At 32.1% G+C, this 19,068-nt stretch overlaps 1 protein-coding gene across 1 annotated transcript; it reads right to left on the reverse strand.

Moving 5' to 3' along the window:
* Window positions 1-924: 924 nt before the first annotated feature.
* LOC122310696 (KH domain-containing protein At1g09660/At1g09670-like) lies at window positions 925-7,009 on the reverse strand. Its single transcript, XM_043124805.1, has 8 exons — window positions 6,744-7,009; window positions 6,329-6,443; window positions 4,800-4,885; window positions 4,197-4,336; window positions 3,468-3,602; window positions 3,265-3,381; window positions 1,480-1,623; window positions 925-1,362 (listed from the first exon to the last, which is right to left on the reverse strand). The coding sequence occupies exons 2-8, from the start codon at window positions 6,427-6,429 to the stop codon at window positions 1,204-1,206; spliced, it is 882 nt and encodes a 293-aa protein (XP_042980739.1). The 5' UTR covers window positions 6,430-6,443; window positions 6,744-7,009; the 3' UTR covers window positions 925-1,203.
* Between the last annotated feature and the right edge of the window lie 12,059 nt (window positions 7,010-19,068).

Here is a 19,068-nt window from a genome sequence, read left to right on the forward strand (position 1 = left end):
GTGATATGCATACTACTCCTATGAGGTGAGATAATCTTTTCTGGCGTAAACACAATACTTGTTGTGACGATGTATGTAAGTGAATTCTTTTGGTTGGACAATACATCTGTCTTTTATGGTAGATAAGAGGTTAATACCATTTTGGAAGAAATGTGAGGAGGTCTTAATCAAAAGGTTGTAAAAATGACCCCAAAATTCAGATTACAGTTTTGATTTAGCCTGAGTTTTAAGTGCGGGTTGCATCAAATTGTTCATACAGTTCTTATGTCAGGTTGACTGCTACTTGTGTGTTGCAAAGCGTTGACTGCCTTGAACGCTAGCTGCATTTCTTACCAAAAATGGGTTTCTCAACTAAGCTTTAGATAGTTTCATTCAAGGCCCTTGAACTCTTCGCCCGTGATCATTTGTTTTAATTTTTATAGGAGCTTGAGATGTCTTCAGCATATTTGATAAAATTTAAATGATCTCTATTCAATGCATAAGAGATTAGGGATTGAATCATTGATGTGGCAAACACGTTTGAGCAAAGCTCATTTGGACAGAAAGGAATATTTTGAATATAACTTACAAATAAAGGAATTAAAGTAAACAAAGCATAATATTATGAGGAGCAAATGATATGGCAATTAACCCAAATCCTCTTAGTATAATTGTTTCCCTCCACTTAAAAATGCTGAAATAAGACAAGTAGCAAAACCTGTTGGTTCCGAACGAACAGATCAGCATATGCTCAGCAATAGTGGTGGAACAGGTGTTTGGAATTCACGAAGAGATTCCATATATCAGAATACGCATCAAATTTTTTAAATGTCAATATAAAAGAATCTATAAGTACATTTGTTTTTTTTTTTTTTTTTTTGGGGGTGGGAGGGGAAGTAAATTGAATAGGGAGAAAGGGGGGGGGGGGGGGGGGGGGTGGGGGCAGTTACAAATTAAATAATAAAATAAAAAGTCTTCAGAGTTGGAAATTAATGATACATGAAAGAATAGAAATCATAGAAGACGCGAAGAGAAGTTTGAAAATCAATGTAGTAGCAGTTAATCCATCTGTGGTGCCCAAACAATCAGAGCCCAAAATTACCTCCTGAGTTCGAGTAGCGCGTCTCTTGAGGTTCAGCCATCAGGCTAATAACCAGTAGCATGCTAGTAGTTATTCACCAATTTAAACAGGGTCACATCATCATCATCATCAACATTGAATGGTTATCTTCCTGTCTTGGCTCTTTTCATTCCTGTACTGTTGAAGGGAGACATGCTTGGGCTCATGCTGGGGCTCATGCTGGGACTTTCTTCCCTTAATGTACCATTCAGCATGGCCAGTTCCCTTAGTTGATGCTTCTTATAGTGATCCAATGATTCATCCTGAGAGAGAGAGAGAGAGAGAGAGAGAGAGAGAGAGAGAGAAGAAGAAGAAGAATTTCAGTCAAGCGCAAAAAAATGGTCAACTGATGATGCAAACAAGCATGTTTCAGAACATACCACAGGCTTCAAAAGGCTTTCTAGTATTGTCACTGCATAATCCAAGCGGGCATTTATAGTATCCTCTGGAAATTCCGCCTCAACCAACACATGCAGTGGCTCGTTAAGGTGCTCGTATCCAGGTTTATCCTTCAGTTTCTCTTCCTAAAGAAAAACAGAGGCTCATCACGAGAGTGAGAAAAAGTAGATATACATGAACCCATGAGCATCACGGAAAACGCAAAGCATTACCAGGAACCATAACAATCGAGAACATAACCAATTTCTTTTCACAAAAAGGTTCTCAAAACAAATATTAACTTCCTCATTTGTGATGCGATGACTTATTAATTGCTAACAACTCCATCAGTCATTCAAAAGCGATAAACTAATAATAAAAAGTGCATTTTATTAAGAGTCCAACTCATGCAAACAGAGCTAGTAGAGCTTAATGAAGCAGTCAATACATATAGAAAATCTTTGAAAAAAAAGGGGAAGAAGATCAGTATCACAAATATTTGATCAATCAGTGTCATACAAAAGAGAAAAGCATTATGATTCTCCTAACCTATAAGATGGCTTCAATTTCCCGTCCATCACCCACCAAACCCACCCTTCCTTTCTCTTTCCCCCATAAAAAATGTGCCAGATATGATTGACCACTTCGTTTGAAGACTGGCACTCAACTAACAACAGCAAGGCAAGTCTAAAACCATTATTCTTTTTTTATTATTATTATTATTTGATAAGTTTCTTTTATTAAATTATTAGTAGATGGTAGTCACCTGGAGATAATATCTTCTTTCCAGTAAACTTGTATTTTTCCCATTGAATAAGCAAGTAAAAAAATTTGTATAAAAACAAATAAATTAGTGTCCTACTAAAGCTCTCTTAGATTCAAAATTAAAGCATAAGCTCCAAAATTAAAGCTCTCAATAAGGTTTATCTTTTCCTTTTGGTCCATTGGAGGTCTATCAGAACAGTGCACTACACAACTGGAGGTGGCCATTTCCCATCTGTCATTCCACCATTCCCTGATAATATTCTATCATCCAGGTCTGATGCAACTTAGAGGTGCAAAGTGGTGAAGGAGTGTTAACTGATCGATGATACTGGGTCTGACCAATATTTACTAGTTTTTCCTAAATATTTTGGTTGGCCGTCTTTTTCATATAAATTTCATGCCCAGACATCATGAACATGGGTTGCTCTTCTATAATTTATTTGATGCTTTCTTGAATTCAAAATTTTAAGTTGAAAATAATGTTGGGGAGTTTCGATCAAAAGTAATGTTGGGGAGTTAAACCACCAGCATTAAGTGTTTAACCACTTGAATGATACAAGTCTGAACACCCTCCCCCCAAAAATAAAGACAAAAAAGAAACGAATGAATCCAAAAGATCGACTGCAAAACTAAAATGAAAATACATATATCACTGACTATTAAGTGATAATAGCTCCCACATTTAGGTATAATTTTGAGAGCATTGGATATTTTGACACAGGTATTCAAACCAAAAATTGACACATACGCAAGAAAGAATGGAATGGATCACAAAGGATGACCCACTCCCAACCATTTGAACAGAGAATACTCGACATACAGCTATGTGGAATCTATAAGGAAGCAACAGGCAAGTTCAGACAGGCAAAAAATGTTTAGACAGATAAAGTTCCATATTACATTGCCAACTATCTATTAACAGCCGACTGAATTCCACTGTTACTCAACAACTAAGTTGCTTTACCAAACTAGTAGTGAGAGGAAAGAAGGAGAACAGGGCAAAAAAAAAAACTTCATGATACCTTTACAGAATCCTTAACAGAGCCCCTTCCTCTTATGTACACCCTACATTCTGTCATGGCTTCAACTCTTTTCAGTGAGTTTCCACGCGGTCCCAGAATTCGGCCAACAAAATTATACTGCCAAGCTTTATTTTAGGAACTGCTCCATACTGGAAAGTGACAATAAAAGTTAAAATCAACTCCAAGGGGACATGGTAACTTACACTTGGATATTTTTCCACAGGAACATCAAGTCTAATAACTCTCTTCACGATAGGAGTAGCTGGAACTCCTTGCAACCCAGGCCAACCCATTGGAGGAGTTTGAAATGGGGCCATTCTTTGGCTATGTCCATTTTCCTGCAGGAAGGAAATTGACATCGAGAAAAGTTCACATGATTTGACCACAAATCACAATCTTAAATCCCAAACCATCTTTCTACCATGTTTCATGAAAGCTCAGCCAGTTGCTTCCCCATAACAGAGTATCTTATTCAATCGAGGTGCTAACAAATGAAAAGTAAATATAATTTTTTATAAGTGGATGAAAACTAAATAAATGAATCAAAACAGATAGACAAGTTGTAAGCACACAAATTTGATAGTCCGTGAATTTAACAGAGGGCATGATTTTGAATAAATGACAAAACTAATTTATTAGTGAACTCGTGTAATTAAGCAGAGGCTTTACTCGCTAGAATTTAGTGGAGGCTTTACGCTTTTGAGCATACACATTCTTGAACTCAAAACAAAGAATGCTAGATACTTAAAGAAAAAATGAATGCTAGTGGTATTAGAATGCAACTAAATGTGAAGTTAAACATCAACTGAATAATATCATAAAAAGAGGCTGCCTCAAAACCCAAGTTATGCTTATGCCATGAATGAAGCATCAACTAATCGTAAAGCATCCCAACAATATAAACATCCATCATATCAATAAGCTAGAATTACCTCCACTTGCATTGCTGGCCATCCTTCTAAATCCATTGTTCTACCATTAGGGGGCTGACCTAACGACCTAAGTGGGCTCTCATGCTCAAGTCTTTCACGATCCACAAAACTTTGATTGAAGCCAGAAACCCGTCTGATTTCTGTGGTAGGATGAAAGAACAAATGAAGTTGAGTACATAAAAAATGCCCAAAACCTTTCATGGTATGGTTTACATGTTGAAAATAACATTTTAAGACAAATCAGCTCCCAAACAAAATTGTTTTATGTGGTTTCAAGTAAATGAGAAGAGCATATGCACTTAAGTTTTTGGTGGGCACGGTACATTTCAGTATTCCCAACCTTATCTTCATCTTTGAAAGGTAAAGGAGATAGCTGCAGTAAGCCAAAAATATTTTATACGATAGTACATTTGCAACTGAACCCATGCTGAGGACAATTTGAAATAATAAGGATGCATGTATACTACCATGCTTACACATCTCCAATAATTTATGATATCAAACTGCTTTTCAAAGGACACAACAGAGGATGTGATGATGCAAACAAACAACTGAAGAATGGAGCATACATTGTTGGCAATGATAGATAGCAGATTCACCAACCTTGATTTAGAAGTCTGCTACACAGGGGAAGAACTTGTAAAAATGGTCCCAAATTTTGCTTCTCCGCCAATAATTCAGCCAAGTATCTGCCATTGTCATATGAATGAACACATCCATTACATCCTATCATACTCCCACAATGTAACAGCATGATTAATTGAACCAAAGTAAATAAAGATTGACAATCACAAGATCTTTGGCCGCATAAACATGAGTCTTCATTGTGTCCAAGACTTGAGAAAAGAAAAACATGGCCCAAACATTTTTCACTTAAGTTGCCAAATTGAATAAACCAAAACAATGACTAAATGAAAGAAAAAATAAATAACATAGCTGAACTCATTGCGCACCCTCCTAATAAGGGTTGCCCCCGCAATAGATGATTCTAAGCATTCCAACCAGTGGATTACTCAAGCAAATATCTTCATGATGGCCAATCATGGGTCCAACTATTTTACCATTCCTCCAATTGTTCTTTATCTCCAGCGCTATTTCTGTTGTTTTTGGGTGATTTTGTTGGGGACCCCACACCCTTCTTTTGTATTTCTCATTCCATTGGTAATATTATCATCTTTCCCATTAAAGAAAAAAGAAAAGAAAGATATGACACAACAGCAGCAATATAAAGAGCAAGTCACCAGTAATGGTCATGAAATTAGAGCAGGCAGCTTTAATAAAAATCTTAAAATCACCTAAAAATTCAGCTTCCTTTTCTTTTTATGTTAGTTCATCTCCTTCTCTTTTTTTATTGTTTGCCAGATCACCAATTAAATGCTCAGTGGGTTAGCTTGAAAGACAGGTTTCATATCCAGTGCCACGCCAACGAGGCTCTTCCACCAATGTTATGTTGCATTTGTCTTCAGCATGCATCCTTTTCAAATGAAAACGGTTTCTGTCTTTAAATCTCCATGCAAGCATACATGTGTGAGCGTTAAATAAAGCCCTTGAGATTTCAGTCTTCAAAATAATAAGTTGACTATTCGGTTTCATTCACAACTTGTCTATTAGTTTGTTGAGCTTTCATGGAAGTACAAAAACGCAATTGATTTAATTTTTCTTTCCTTCAACCAAAAATAAATAAAAAAAAAAATTACAATTGGCTAATAGCAATAACTAAAAAAAATAAGTTAAGAAAATAAAGTTATTCGAGAACAAAGGGCCAATCTCGAAGAGAAGCTTGGAAACTAAAATTGCAGGCAAGCTTCCAAACAGGTTTACCTCCTGCATATTATTTCCTTCAATTGTAGAATTGTTAGAAGATTTTGAAAGATTATAACTAAGCATGAAAACAGTAGACCAAAAATACAACAGGATAATCACACACAGAAATTTGATCAAAACACACATAATTGAATAGATTACGCAATTATAAAGCTAATAAATAAATAAAACCATTAAACATCATCTTATTAATGTATCGATAAAATTTCACTGAAAAAAATACGATGAAGATAACAAATCCAAGAGGAATAGCACGCAAAACATAGGGTTCTGAACGCAAAACATAGGGTTCTGAGTGTTGAACGAACCTGCCTCGATCTGAAGGGAGGGAAGAAGACCTGATAGGAGAAGAAGGGACTCCAGGAGGAGGATACTGGAAGTAACTCCCAGGTGGGATTCTATCTCCCATCGCACAAAGACCTACTGCATAGTTCAAGACCAAGCAAGAAAACCCAGTTAATCAAAAACACAAAACCCAGTAAGCCAAAAACCAACACGACAATTATGTAAATAAAAACGAGTGGCACAAGAAAAAATGAAAAAAAAAAAAAACAAGGACGCAAATTCAATCGATAAGAGTAAAACCCAGTAAGAAAAAATCACCCAAAAACCAACTTATACACGAAACTCCAATTACATGCACAAAATCCAGTATACAATCGATAGTTACAATAAGCAGCGATGAGAAACAAGAAACGCTTGGTATACGCGAGACCCACTTACTGGATGGAATCACAGAGAGAGAGAGAGAGAGAGAGAGAGAGAGAGAGATTCAAGTCTATTCAGCCCGAGTGCCCCTTATTGAGTAGTGGGGAGTGAATGAATGGGGCAGGCAGAGTGGGGACAGACAAAAGCCCTATTAAAAATAGGATTCAGTGTTAGATCCTTTGCTCTGATGTTTATGTATTTTCTCAATCAATATCACCCCCTCGTTGAACCATTTTTTCCCCCCCACAAATATGTAATTTCCTTTTTCTTTGAGAAAACCAAAAGAAAGGACATCGAAACTGAATTTTCGGAGGTCTTTATCGGATGATGTTGCCCTGTTAAATATCCCGGTCTTGCCCACAACATCAGCAGTCAATGAAATTCATTTCCATAAGCATCTCGATTATTCGAAAAACATGGGACAATTTGGAAAGGAAAAAGATAATCATTTCCAGTAAATTGTGTTACGTACGCATGTGAAGTGATAGACACGAAAACTATTTGTTGGTATTTATTGGTGAGGTGTGATGAAATCATGATAAGAAGCCACGATTCAACTAGTATATGAATTTTAATTTCAGTTTTACTTTAACCACCATAGTTTTACCATCCCAACATAATTTAGTGAATATTTATAATTATGATGAGAAATACAATTTATATATTAATTATAATAATTTTTATTATTAAAAAATTATTTACTATTTGATAATTATATGTTTCAAACATATAATATTCATTTATAAACAAATACGTTATGAGATATAAATGATGATTATTTGATTTTTTAAACATTATAATCATATTTTTAAAAATTTAAAAATTTTAATTATCTAAAATTATATAGATATTTTTATCCATTGACAATTTTTTTAAAATTTAAATTACGTTCTATATTATTCAAGAAAACACATTTGATAATATTATATCGAGATTTGTAATAAATACAGATAATTGTATATGGACCAAAGCTGCAAGTTATCATAATCTTACCAACACAATAGCACCAATCGCTTAGCTTAACTTGTTTTTCTATTTTCTATCACTCGAAAAAAAATAAAAATAAAAGAGGTTTTGTTTCAGGCGAAATAACGTAAAAATTTGGTGTGACTATAATTGCATGGCTATGCCAGGTAGGGGCTTGTGAGGGCAGTTAATTACATAGTTAAGAGTGGTTAAGACGTGTGACAATTAGAGCCATGGTGGACCTTAGACAGACTGACATGTGGCGTGTGGAAATTATGGATAAATAATTAAGAGGGATGCTACAGTGCTACTCATCATTTCACCTAATAACTTTTGTGTATTTTATTTTATTATTATTAAATTTATTGAATTATTTTACTTATTATGTATTTATTATAAATAAATAAATAAATATAATGTGTGATATATAAAAATAATAAATAAAATCATTCAAAATGATTAAATGGGAAGATGAAATTATACAAGCTTAGATTTGGTTGGGTTTTTCTTTAAGTTTGATTGGGCTTTTTAGTACTTTTAATTTGTGGCCTTGTTTTTCACATTTTGATAAATTTTTTTTCTAACTAAATAATTAAAGAAATAACTTTTAATGATATTGTGAATTTTTAAAAATATATATATATTTAAAATAATTAAAAAATACATTAAGAAAAAAGAAATATATTCATCAGGAGAATTCTCGATGGCTGAAGTGCCACGATAAGTAAGATGAACATTATTTAATAAATCAAAAATCAAAAATATCCAAATCAGCTAAACATACTTAATGAAGGAGTTAATTTTGGTTTAATTTATAAAGACAGCAATTTAGCCCTCACAAATTGCACAATAGTTTGTTGGTTGGATATATATATATATATCAAGAACTTGGTACATATCAACTTATTGGACTTATCTGATCACAACATGATCGTGGATTAAGTTAGATAAATTTCTCAGGTGTAATTCATGCTTGCAAACATATAGAAATTCGTTAATTAGGATAGATCAAATATTTAACTTATCTCAATCAATCTTACATAGAACAAGTTGAAAGGATCATGTTGAAGTTAACCTAATATTATGTGTTTATGAAGCAATTTATGTGAGTTCATTGAGTTGTATTGTGTCACTTGTTTGTTTATTTAAATTATTAGTATTACAGTCTAGAAATTGGACTCGTTTAATAAAAGAGAGTCTCGTATATGTTATACACCCATGACTTGATTAATCATATATACATACATACATACATATATATATATATACTAGGTGGGAGTAACGTGCAAAGCACGTTTGTCTAATTTTATGAAATGATTATTTGTAAAAAATAATATATATTTTATAAAAATTATTGATGTCACTTAATAATTTAAGGCATATTGGAGAAAATAAAAAACTTAGTTCAAAATATCATATAATCCAATACATGTTTATAACATCTATAATTTTAGCAAAGATGTATGCGAAAAATTTAATAAAAGTCGAACACAAACGGTAGTTCAAAATATGTGTCGTTTGATGTTTGTATTATAATTCATCAATTTATGTCATCCTGTAGACAATCAATAGAGATAACATTAAAATTCTTATTTTGCTGTTGGTTGAGTCGATCAGGGACAACATAAAGTTAAAATATAATCTTTTTATAAAATTTGTGGTATAATATTTTCTATATATAACATATATATAAATCATAAAATATATTTTAAAATTGTTGGCCGAATTTACTCTTTCTTGATTAGCTCAAGGATCACAGCCTTTGTCACGTGCCTATCATAGCAAGCCCACGTATGGAATATGACTTAGCGGAAGCTACGTCCTACTACCATGGGGAAAAAAACACTTTGATTAAACACACTTGTATTATATATTATATGAGATTTTTAAATTTGAAATACTCAATTATCTGAGTTAATGAAACGTATAATATACGTATATTATATTTAGGAATTCACGTCTTATGCACCTAATACACGTGTATATGTTAAGGAGAAAGAGAAAAATATAATAACTAATTTTTAATTACTTATTATTATATAAACTATTAAGTATTATAATTATTGAGATTAATAAATCATATAACAGTATTGAATGCTATCTCTCTCAACATTTATGTCTTCATTTTATGTGCCAAACCGTTAAAACAAACGGTGTTAACTTTAACGGAAAAACAAGAAAAACCGTTAAAACAAGATTTTCTGTTTCATACACACTTTTTATATATAGAAGATATATATATATATATCCTATTATAAAAGAGGTTATCGGCATGTGAATAGTGAATTATTAGTTGATGATTTTAATTACATATTTGTCCATCTCTGTTGATTTTTATATGGCATGTTTGTATGTCGTTTGCAGCCATTTTTGTTGCAATTGCAAAGCTTAGTCCTTCCCTCATCCAATGAATGTGCAGACATATCAGCAAGGTCCAAAAGCTTCCCATTTTGAGCTAGTTGCAGTGTCCATGATATTGGATTGGCCCTCTCAAACTCCGACAAAAAGCAATTGTGAGACAGAGATATAGACAGAGACTTACCGGCGTGCAAAAAATATGCAACACCAACAACAGTGACATGGGTGACGATGGAAATGAAAACAAAAATACAAATAAGTCATAGAGGAGTAGAGAGGGCAACAGATAGAGAAAGATATAAAGGCTGAGGGAGGAAAGATGGAGATGGTTGAAGAGAGAGATAGAGAGAAAGGGGTTTATTAGTGTGAGGCAACGTGTCTGTTACAACGAGTATATCGGAGTTGGACAAATAGGGAGACAACAATGGCATCACGGTATCTCTGGGTTCAACCACTGTCTCCAGCACTGAAAACTTCCTCTATGTCTAGTCTAGAAGTTGTAGCCCACGACCACGCCCAAACCCCACCTCTCTCAACCAGTTTCATCGCCAATGACCAAACTGAGCACCATCCAACCAAATGTCATTGCTTCATAAGTCCGAAATAGAGTAAATCGGTGCCAAACAATCCCGCAAAAAAACAAGTGCAAGTCCCTCCATGCACATAGCCAATACCCTATATTCCATGCAAGGCCCAATGTTCACCTCCTCCCATAGCTGTTGCGAACTAATCAACCTCTATTTTGCAACAAACCACTCCTATACAATCGTGACCAGCAAGCCTTCAATGTACGCCCAATGTAGTGCATTGTGGAGAGAGAGAGAGAGAGAGAGAGAGAGAGAGAGAGAGAGAGAGAGAGAGAGAGAGAGAGAGAGAGGCTTAAGGCAGCCCTCAGTTAATATGTTTTGACTAAGCCTCACAATTATCCCATATTATTTATAATATATTTATCATAATTATCATTGTTATGAATTTTACAGTATAAATTTACGCATTTGTCCTTTGGTTAGAATAGTAAAATAGCCTAATGTTAGGCACAATTACATTTTTGTCCTCTAGTTCATGATTAAAAATATAATTAAATTTCATATTATTATACTATTAATTAGAATATAATAATAATAATGAAATATTAATCACTTACAAATAATCTAAATTGAAGGTTTTGATTGATTGAACATTTGGAACAAATTAACAACTTAGGATATCTTTTATATTTCTTCTTAGGTTTAAAAATAATAGTATTTTTCCTATATAATGTTATTTGAAAAAATAACAATTATCTTCATATTGTAATTCATAAAAACAAATCATAACCATTGGACTAATAATATTTTTATTTTAAACTATTATTAAAATGATTAATAATACTTTTTTATCATTTAAAAATTTATTTTGCTAAGAACATCTTTTTATTTTATAAGATCGATATTACAATTATAAATTTGAAAAGAATAATAATATTATGTTTAAGTTCAAAAATAAAAAATTTTCTTTAGATTTAAAAAATAATATTTTGTTACTATAAGATATCGTGTCATAAAAAACAATTGTCTTTATATTATTTCTCATTGTAATGAATCATACTGAATAATAATTTTTAATTGAAAATAAAATATTATTCTTTTTTAAATTTCAAATTAATAGTCTATTTTTACATTTTATCATCGCAATAAAACAATTATACCTATGTAATTTTCTGAAACAATTAAAAATTACAGTATTTTATTTTTAAATTTATAAAAAAATTATTATGATAATAATTATTATTATTTTGTACATCTCTAAATGGTCTTATAACGAGTGGATCAATGCAGCCTTACTATAATTTCATCATTTTTTTCAAGTATAATTATAATCATTTGTAAAATTTGTTGCATAAATTTATGACTATATTTACATTTATTATACTACTAGGTGAAAGCAACGTGCAATGCACGTTTACTTAGTTTATATTTAATTTTTTTTGTTAAGAACTAATTTTTTATTAATAAAAACATAATGTTTTTAGTTAATTAAATAACTAACGATGTAATGTTTATATAATTAATAAATAATTACACGTTGTGATATATTATAAAAGAATATAATTAATAGAATCTATAGTATGATCCTATAAATAAACATCACTCATAGTTTATGAAAGCTGTTTGAGATAATTTTAATTTTAAGATGACAATCAAGCATTTTCCTTATCTTCCATTACTTTAATAGAGAGGATATTAAAATGCCTATATTTTTTCTCCTTCAGTTTCTATGGATCTATATAAACTTAAATCCTCCAAATTTTTTTTATAATTTCTCCGCAACGCTTTTAACATATGGTCGATGCTCCTATAAAATAAAATTTGAATAGTAGATTAATCAATGATAATTTCTACTTATCATTTCTATACACCATACTTATTTTATTTATGTATTTATAATAAATATGTGGTGTATAGATGATATGTAGAACAACTTAATAGTTTAATAAAAATAGAATAAAATAATAAATAAAATAATAATAAATAATATTAAAATATATAAAATATATGATATGTAACATTTTTTGTGAATTAAACAAATAATAACATTACTACTGATATTATATATATCATTTATAAAATAAAAATAATAGTTAGCGCAAAGTACAATAAAACAAAAAATCTTTAGGCTTAAAAAGTATTAAAAGAAAATTTTTAAATAGGAATTGTCATGCTCATTAAAGGGATCCATAATTATTCTCTTTAATGGACGTAGAAATCAATGTGTTTTTGGCTAACTTTTACTGATGTGCATTTTTAACACCCTCTGTAAGTGCCCCTTTTTCTTGGAGAACCAAATTCTTTTATTAGCATTCTAAATTTTAATGTAGTTGGCAAAGTATTGGTAACAAACCCACCCACAGCAACGTGCAAAGCACGTTTTCTTAATTTAATAAAGTGATTATTTTTAAAAAGTGATATAATTTTTATAAAGAAATAAAACACTAAAGTTTTTATAAAATATTATTATTTAATTTTAATGTTTTATAATGAATTTAAATTGATAAAGAAATAATATTTTATTTGAATAGCTGTATTCGTAAATGTAGTTGACAAATAGATTTAAACTTAATTATTTTACATTTCTCTTTTTTTATATAAATAATGAATAGAAATTTTAAATCACATATATAAATTTATATAAAATAATGTTACATTATAATTTCCATGTTGTATAATTTATTACTAATCTACTTCTCCTGTTGATGAAGTAGGTTTCTTAGCATTGATAGCTTTCTTATATGACCTATTGTTTATGTTCATAAGTAATATTTATTTAAGTGATTAGCACCTATACTAATTTAAAAAAATAATATTAGATACAATATTAAAGTGTGCAATTCTTATATATATATATATATATATATATTTTAAAAATAATAGAGTTTGCTATTAAATAAAAGTTTTTAATGTAAATTTTATATCTATTCATATTTTTTTAAAAAAATATGAGAATGATAAAAAAATAGAATTGAGATTTAACTTAGTATTACAAATAAATGCCAATATAAAAAAAATTGAAATATTTTACTATAAGATTAAATTACCGTGTCATATATATATTTGTATCATGAAATTTAAAAAATTTATAAAATATTGTAATAAAAACTCTACTATAAAACAAACTTTATAAAACTACTAAAAAAATGCAAGAAAAAAGCCTAAAAATAAAAAATTTCTGCATTTGTGGTAGTTGACAAACCCTGGATTTCCAACTAGGAAATGGTCCTTAAGTCAGCAACTTCTGCAAATATGAGATCGATATTGGAAAAATTGAAAAAATTGATTGAATTAATTTCCTTATGATCATTGATTTAAAACATTTGGGTTATTGAAAGCTAGGCTTTTGAAATAATTAGAAGAAAGTAGTTTTATTCCATAGCCCAGGTGATGGAGGTCCAAACCACCCCCCCAAACACCAAAGCGCAAGCCACCTACCTGAATGAACACGCACGTGGCCAACAGCTGGGTGGGCAAGCGATTCAAGCTGGCCGAGCACAACTCCACCTTCACCACCGAGCTCCGAGCCGGCACCGCCACTTTCCTCACAATGGCCTACAGCCTCGCCGTCAACGCCTCAATCCTCACAGACTCAGGCAAAACGTGCTCGGTCTCCGACTACATCGAACTCTGCTTCGATCCCTCCATCTCTGTCAGCAACTGCTCCAGGCCCAACCTCCGGGTCATCCAGCCGAACGAGTCCTACAAGTTTGTCCCTGTCAACCTGGGTTACGAGGCCTGCCTTGAGGGAATATGCAAGGACTTGATAGTGGCCACCGTGGCTTCTTCTCTTATCAGGTGCGTCATAATGGGCGTCTTTGCCAATCTTCCTTTGGCTTTGGCTCCCGGTATGGGTACCAATGCTTATTTCGCTTACACGGTTGTGGGGTTTCAAGGGTCGGAAAGTCATGTCTCCTACCATTACACCTTGGCTGCCATTTTTATTAAAGGTTTAATCTTCTTGCCAATTTCAGCAATTGGGTTACGAACCAAACTTGCCAAACTCGTTCGGATCAACTCAAAGGCTGGCATCGATCTATTCTTGGCTTTTTCATAACGTCGTTACTGGCATCGATACCAGTGTGGGTGGTGGTACAGCCGTTGATACTGGTGGGAGTGTTAATGAGGAAATCGGTGGTGGAGATAGATTGGAAAGATATAAGAGAGGCAATCCCAGTATTTTTTACGATGATATTGATGCCTTTGACTTATTCTTCCAACCCACACAGCAAGCTCTATTTCTATACAACAAAAACAGAGCACGGTTTCTTTTGTTTAACACGACTCCTCCTCAAACTCCCCAACCACTTGTTGCCCGTGCACCGTAACCTAACTGGGAGACATTGCCCTGGTCGATCACCATTACACCGTAAGCCTCTCTCTTCCACTCTCGTTCTCGCACTCTCTCCCTCTCATCATCTCTCTCTCTCTCTCTCTCTCTCTCTCTCTCTCTCTCTCATAGTACATAATTAATCGACAATTTTTATTTCATAGAATACAAATAGACGTCGAATTAAATTTAATGCGTTAACAAGTTTCATTAAAAACAACAACTTCCAATAGAAAACTTCCGCTAAAACAAGAAATTCTGTTTTATAGTAACTGGGAGACATTGCCATACAAGCTTAGGTTTGGTTGGGCTTATTCAAAATGATTAAATGGGAAGATGAAACCATACAAGCTTAGGTTTGGTTGGGCTTTTCTTAAGTTTGATTGGGGCTTTTTAGCACTTTTAATTTGTGGCCTTGTTTTTCACATTTTGATAAATTTTTTTTCTAACTAAATAATTAAAGAAATAAATTTTAATAATATTGTGAATTTTTTTAAAAATATTTATTTAAAATAATTAAAAAATACATTAAGAAAAAAGAAATACATTCGTTGGGAGAATTCTCGATGGCTGAGACACCATGATAAGTAAGATGAACAACATTTGATAAATAACAAATCAAAAGTATCAAAATCAACTAGACATACTTAATGAATGAGTTAATTTCGGTTTAATTTATAAAGCCCGCAATTTAGCCCTCACAAATTGCACAATAGTCTGTTGGTTGGATATATATATATATATTAAGAATCTTGGTACATATCAACTTATTGGATTTATCTTATCACAATGTGACCGTGGATTAGGTTAGATAAATGTTTCATGTGTAATTCATTCCAAACATATAGAAATTTGTTAATTAGGATAGATCAAATATTTAACTTATCTCAATCAACCTTACATAGAACAAGTTGAAAGAATTATGTTGAAGTTAACCTAACATTATATGTTTATGAAGCAATCTATGTGAGTTCATTGAGTAGTGATGTGTCACTTGTTTGTTTATTTAAATTATTAGCATTGCAGTCTAGAAATTTGACTCGTTTAATAAAAGAGAGTATTGTATAAGTTATACACCTATGACTTGATTAACCATATATATACATATATATATATATATATATATCCTATTATAAATGAGGCTATCGGCACGTGAACAGTTAATTCTTGGTTGATGGTTTTAATTACATATTTGTCCATTTCTATTGATTTTTATCTTGCACATTTGTATGTCGTTTGCTGCCATTTTTGTTGCAATTGTAATGTAAAGCTTAGTCATTTCCTCATCCAATGAATGTGTAGACACATAAATAGGGTCCAAAAGCTTCATATTCTGAGCAAGTTGTAGTGTCCATGATATTGGATTGGCCCTCTCAAACTCTGACACAAAGCAATTGTGAGATAGAGGGATAGAGATATAGACAAAGACTTATCAGCTTGCAAAAAATATGCAACACCAAGGACAACGACATGGGCGCGATGGAAAGGAAAAGACAAATAAGTTGTGACGCCCCCAAATTCTGTTTGGGATCGGACGGACATTTGAAGCGTCGAGACATGCAACACAAGGTTACCTGCCCCCGTTCATGACATATAAGATGCAATAATCCTAACATGCATTTAACATTATGCAATATTCGCAGCGGATAATTTTTTTCTTTAGCAATACTATGCACCAAACTGAAAATATCCCAATACTTAAAACATACTTCATACATAAAGATCCATTGAATAACTAAGATCACAGCACTATTCCAAAATAATTATGATCCAAAAGTATTGGAGATGCAACTCCATCGTACAAGTAGTAATTTAACTACTATAGTAACATTAACGACGCATCGTCGTTCAGTTGACTGTGTCTAGTTGGTCAGTTCCTGGTCCTCATTCAGGTCCTGTAACAAGATCTACCATTCGGAAGGAATGGTAGTTGGGACTACCACAGTGAGATTTGATTACAAATCTCAGCAAGTTAACAAAAAACTTCCACACAGACTAATGATGCATGGATGACAGTAAAAGCATAAATGCATAATCAAATTCATAAGTAATTAAAGAATAACTTAGCGTACAACATAGCATAATTGACATAACTTAAATTGAAACATGAACTGAACTTGACTTAGCATGAACTTGCTCTGAAACTTGAATTAACATGAAAAATACATACTCCACAGTTGTTGTGGCCCCATATATTCTACGTGTAAATACATACTCCACAGTTGTTGTGGCCCCATGTATTCTACACAAACTTGACTTAACATTAAAAATACATACTCCACAGTTGTTGTGGCCCCATGTATTCTACACAAACTTGACTTAACATAAAAAATACATACTCCACAGTTGTTGTGGCCCCATGTATTTTACGCATCACAATTGTAGTTAAATACATACTCCACAGTTGTTGTGGCCCTATGTATTCTACACATCATAATGTACTCAAGATGAAATGTGACTGGAATACGAAAGGACTGAAGTCCTGACGTAACATAACGTGACTTGAACATAACTTAGAATACATGACCAACTTGAGATAGAAATATTTCGTAACATGGCATAACATATAATAGACAACATATTTAACATGACATACTTGCAACAGTGAATATTACATGACTTGACTTACATGTAATGGATGACATACTTAGCATGACGTACTTGTAATGTACAGTAATATATAACAGAATATATTATGTAACAGATAAAAATTGATGACAGAATAAATTCTGTATAATAGACAATTACATGATAACTTGACATGGCATGACACATATGATAACATACATACATACACTGTAGTTCTTTTACTTAGCACACATACACAATAGACTGCTAGTAAGTTAAAAGCTAACTTACCTCGATTTCCGCGTTTCTTATAAAACTTCAAGTGCGATCACGAGGAACTGTAATTAGTGATTCTAAAAGTTAGAACTAAATCACTAATAATTTGAAATATGGAAAATACTAACTTAAAGAGTAAAATTTTCATTTTACTCTCTACATGTGGGAAAATGACCATTTTACCCATAACTTAAGGATTTTGCATACTAACTCCAAAAGTTTCCAAAATTTACATTCCTCATGTAAATTTTATCCTAAACTTAAATATCAACTCAGAAAAATTTAAAACAAAACACAACTATGAAGAACACACTATGGTTGAAACATCCATAGGTCATTTCTCTTTATTTTTGTTGCAATTCCTTCCAACTTCAAAACTCATGCTTAAACCAAAATTTTGCAACAAACATCTTCCAATCCTAAGTTCAAAACCATACTTAAAACATCCATTTAGAAAAAGCTAATAATCAACATCAAACTTTTTTGTAAAAAGATCCAAGCACTTGAATCACAAGTTTTGACCTTAAATCAAAACATCTCCAAGAATTTCAAAAAATCAAATCTTACTTCTAACATATTCATAATATCATCCTAACATCAACCATGCTTTAAATCATCAAACCAAAGTCACCAAAATCACAAAATAACATTTGGAGTTTTTGGTTTTACACTTAATCCAAAAACAGAAACTTTTTCCTCAACTAGTTTTGATAAATATCTTGATCTATGACTTATAAATATATGATCTTCAAACCAAACCATCACATGGTTTAAAAAGATGTCCTAAAACATATATAAGCTTCTAATTCAAGATCACATGGTTAGAAATTAACCAAAACATAAATTTAGCCAAGAATATCCACACTTTGGCTTATTTGAATATCTCTTTGCATAAAATTTCATATCTTTGAAACTAACATCAAATATCTTCAAAATAATAATATAACATGTATATAAGATACTTAGGATCCTCCAATAAAATTATTAAAGTCATTAGAATAGGTTTAGACCACCAAAGAGTTAAACTTTCTCAAAACAGAAACTGTTTTTCTTCTTCCAGTTTCTAAGTTTCTAAATCTAAGTAAATCTTTCATCAAAACCTTTAATCATGCAAAAATCCTCAACCAATAGTTACATATACATGTTAACAATACTCCATAAAAATTTCGAACCAATATCTATCCATTAGCTTGGTCAAAAACTCCAAACTATAACATATTCTCCAGTTTATCTCCCAGAATGACCTTTCTATAGTTTACACAATATTTGACTGACCAAATGATCTTCAAATGGGACAAATAAGATATCCATGTAA

The sequence above is a fragment of the Carya illinoinensis genome, chromosome 5 (assembly GCF_018687715.1).
Source record: "Carya illinoinensis cultivar Pawnee chromosome 5, C.illinoinensisPawnee_v1, whole genome shotgun sequence".
NCBI classification, from domain to species: domain Eukaryota; kingdom Viridiplantae; phylum Streptophyta; class Magnoliopsida; order Fagales; family Juglandaceae; genus Carya; species Carya illinoinensis.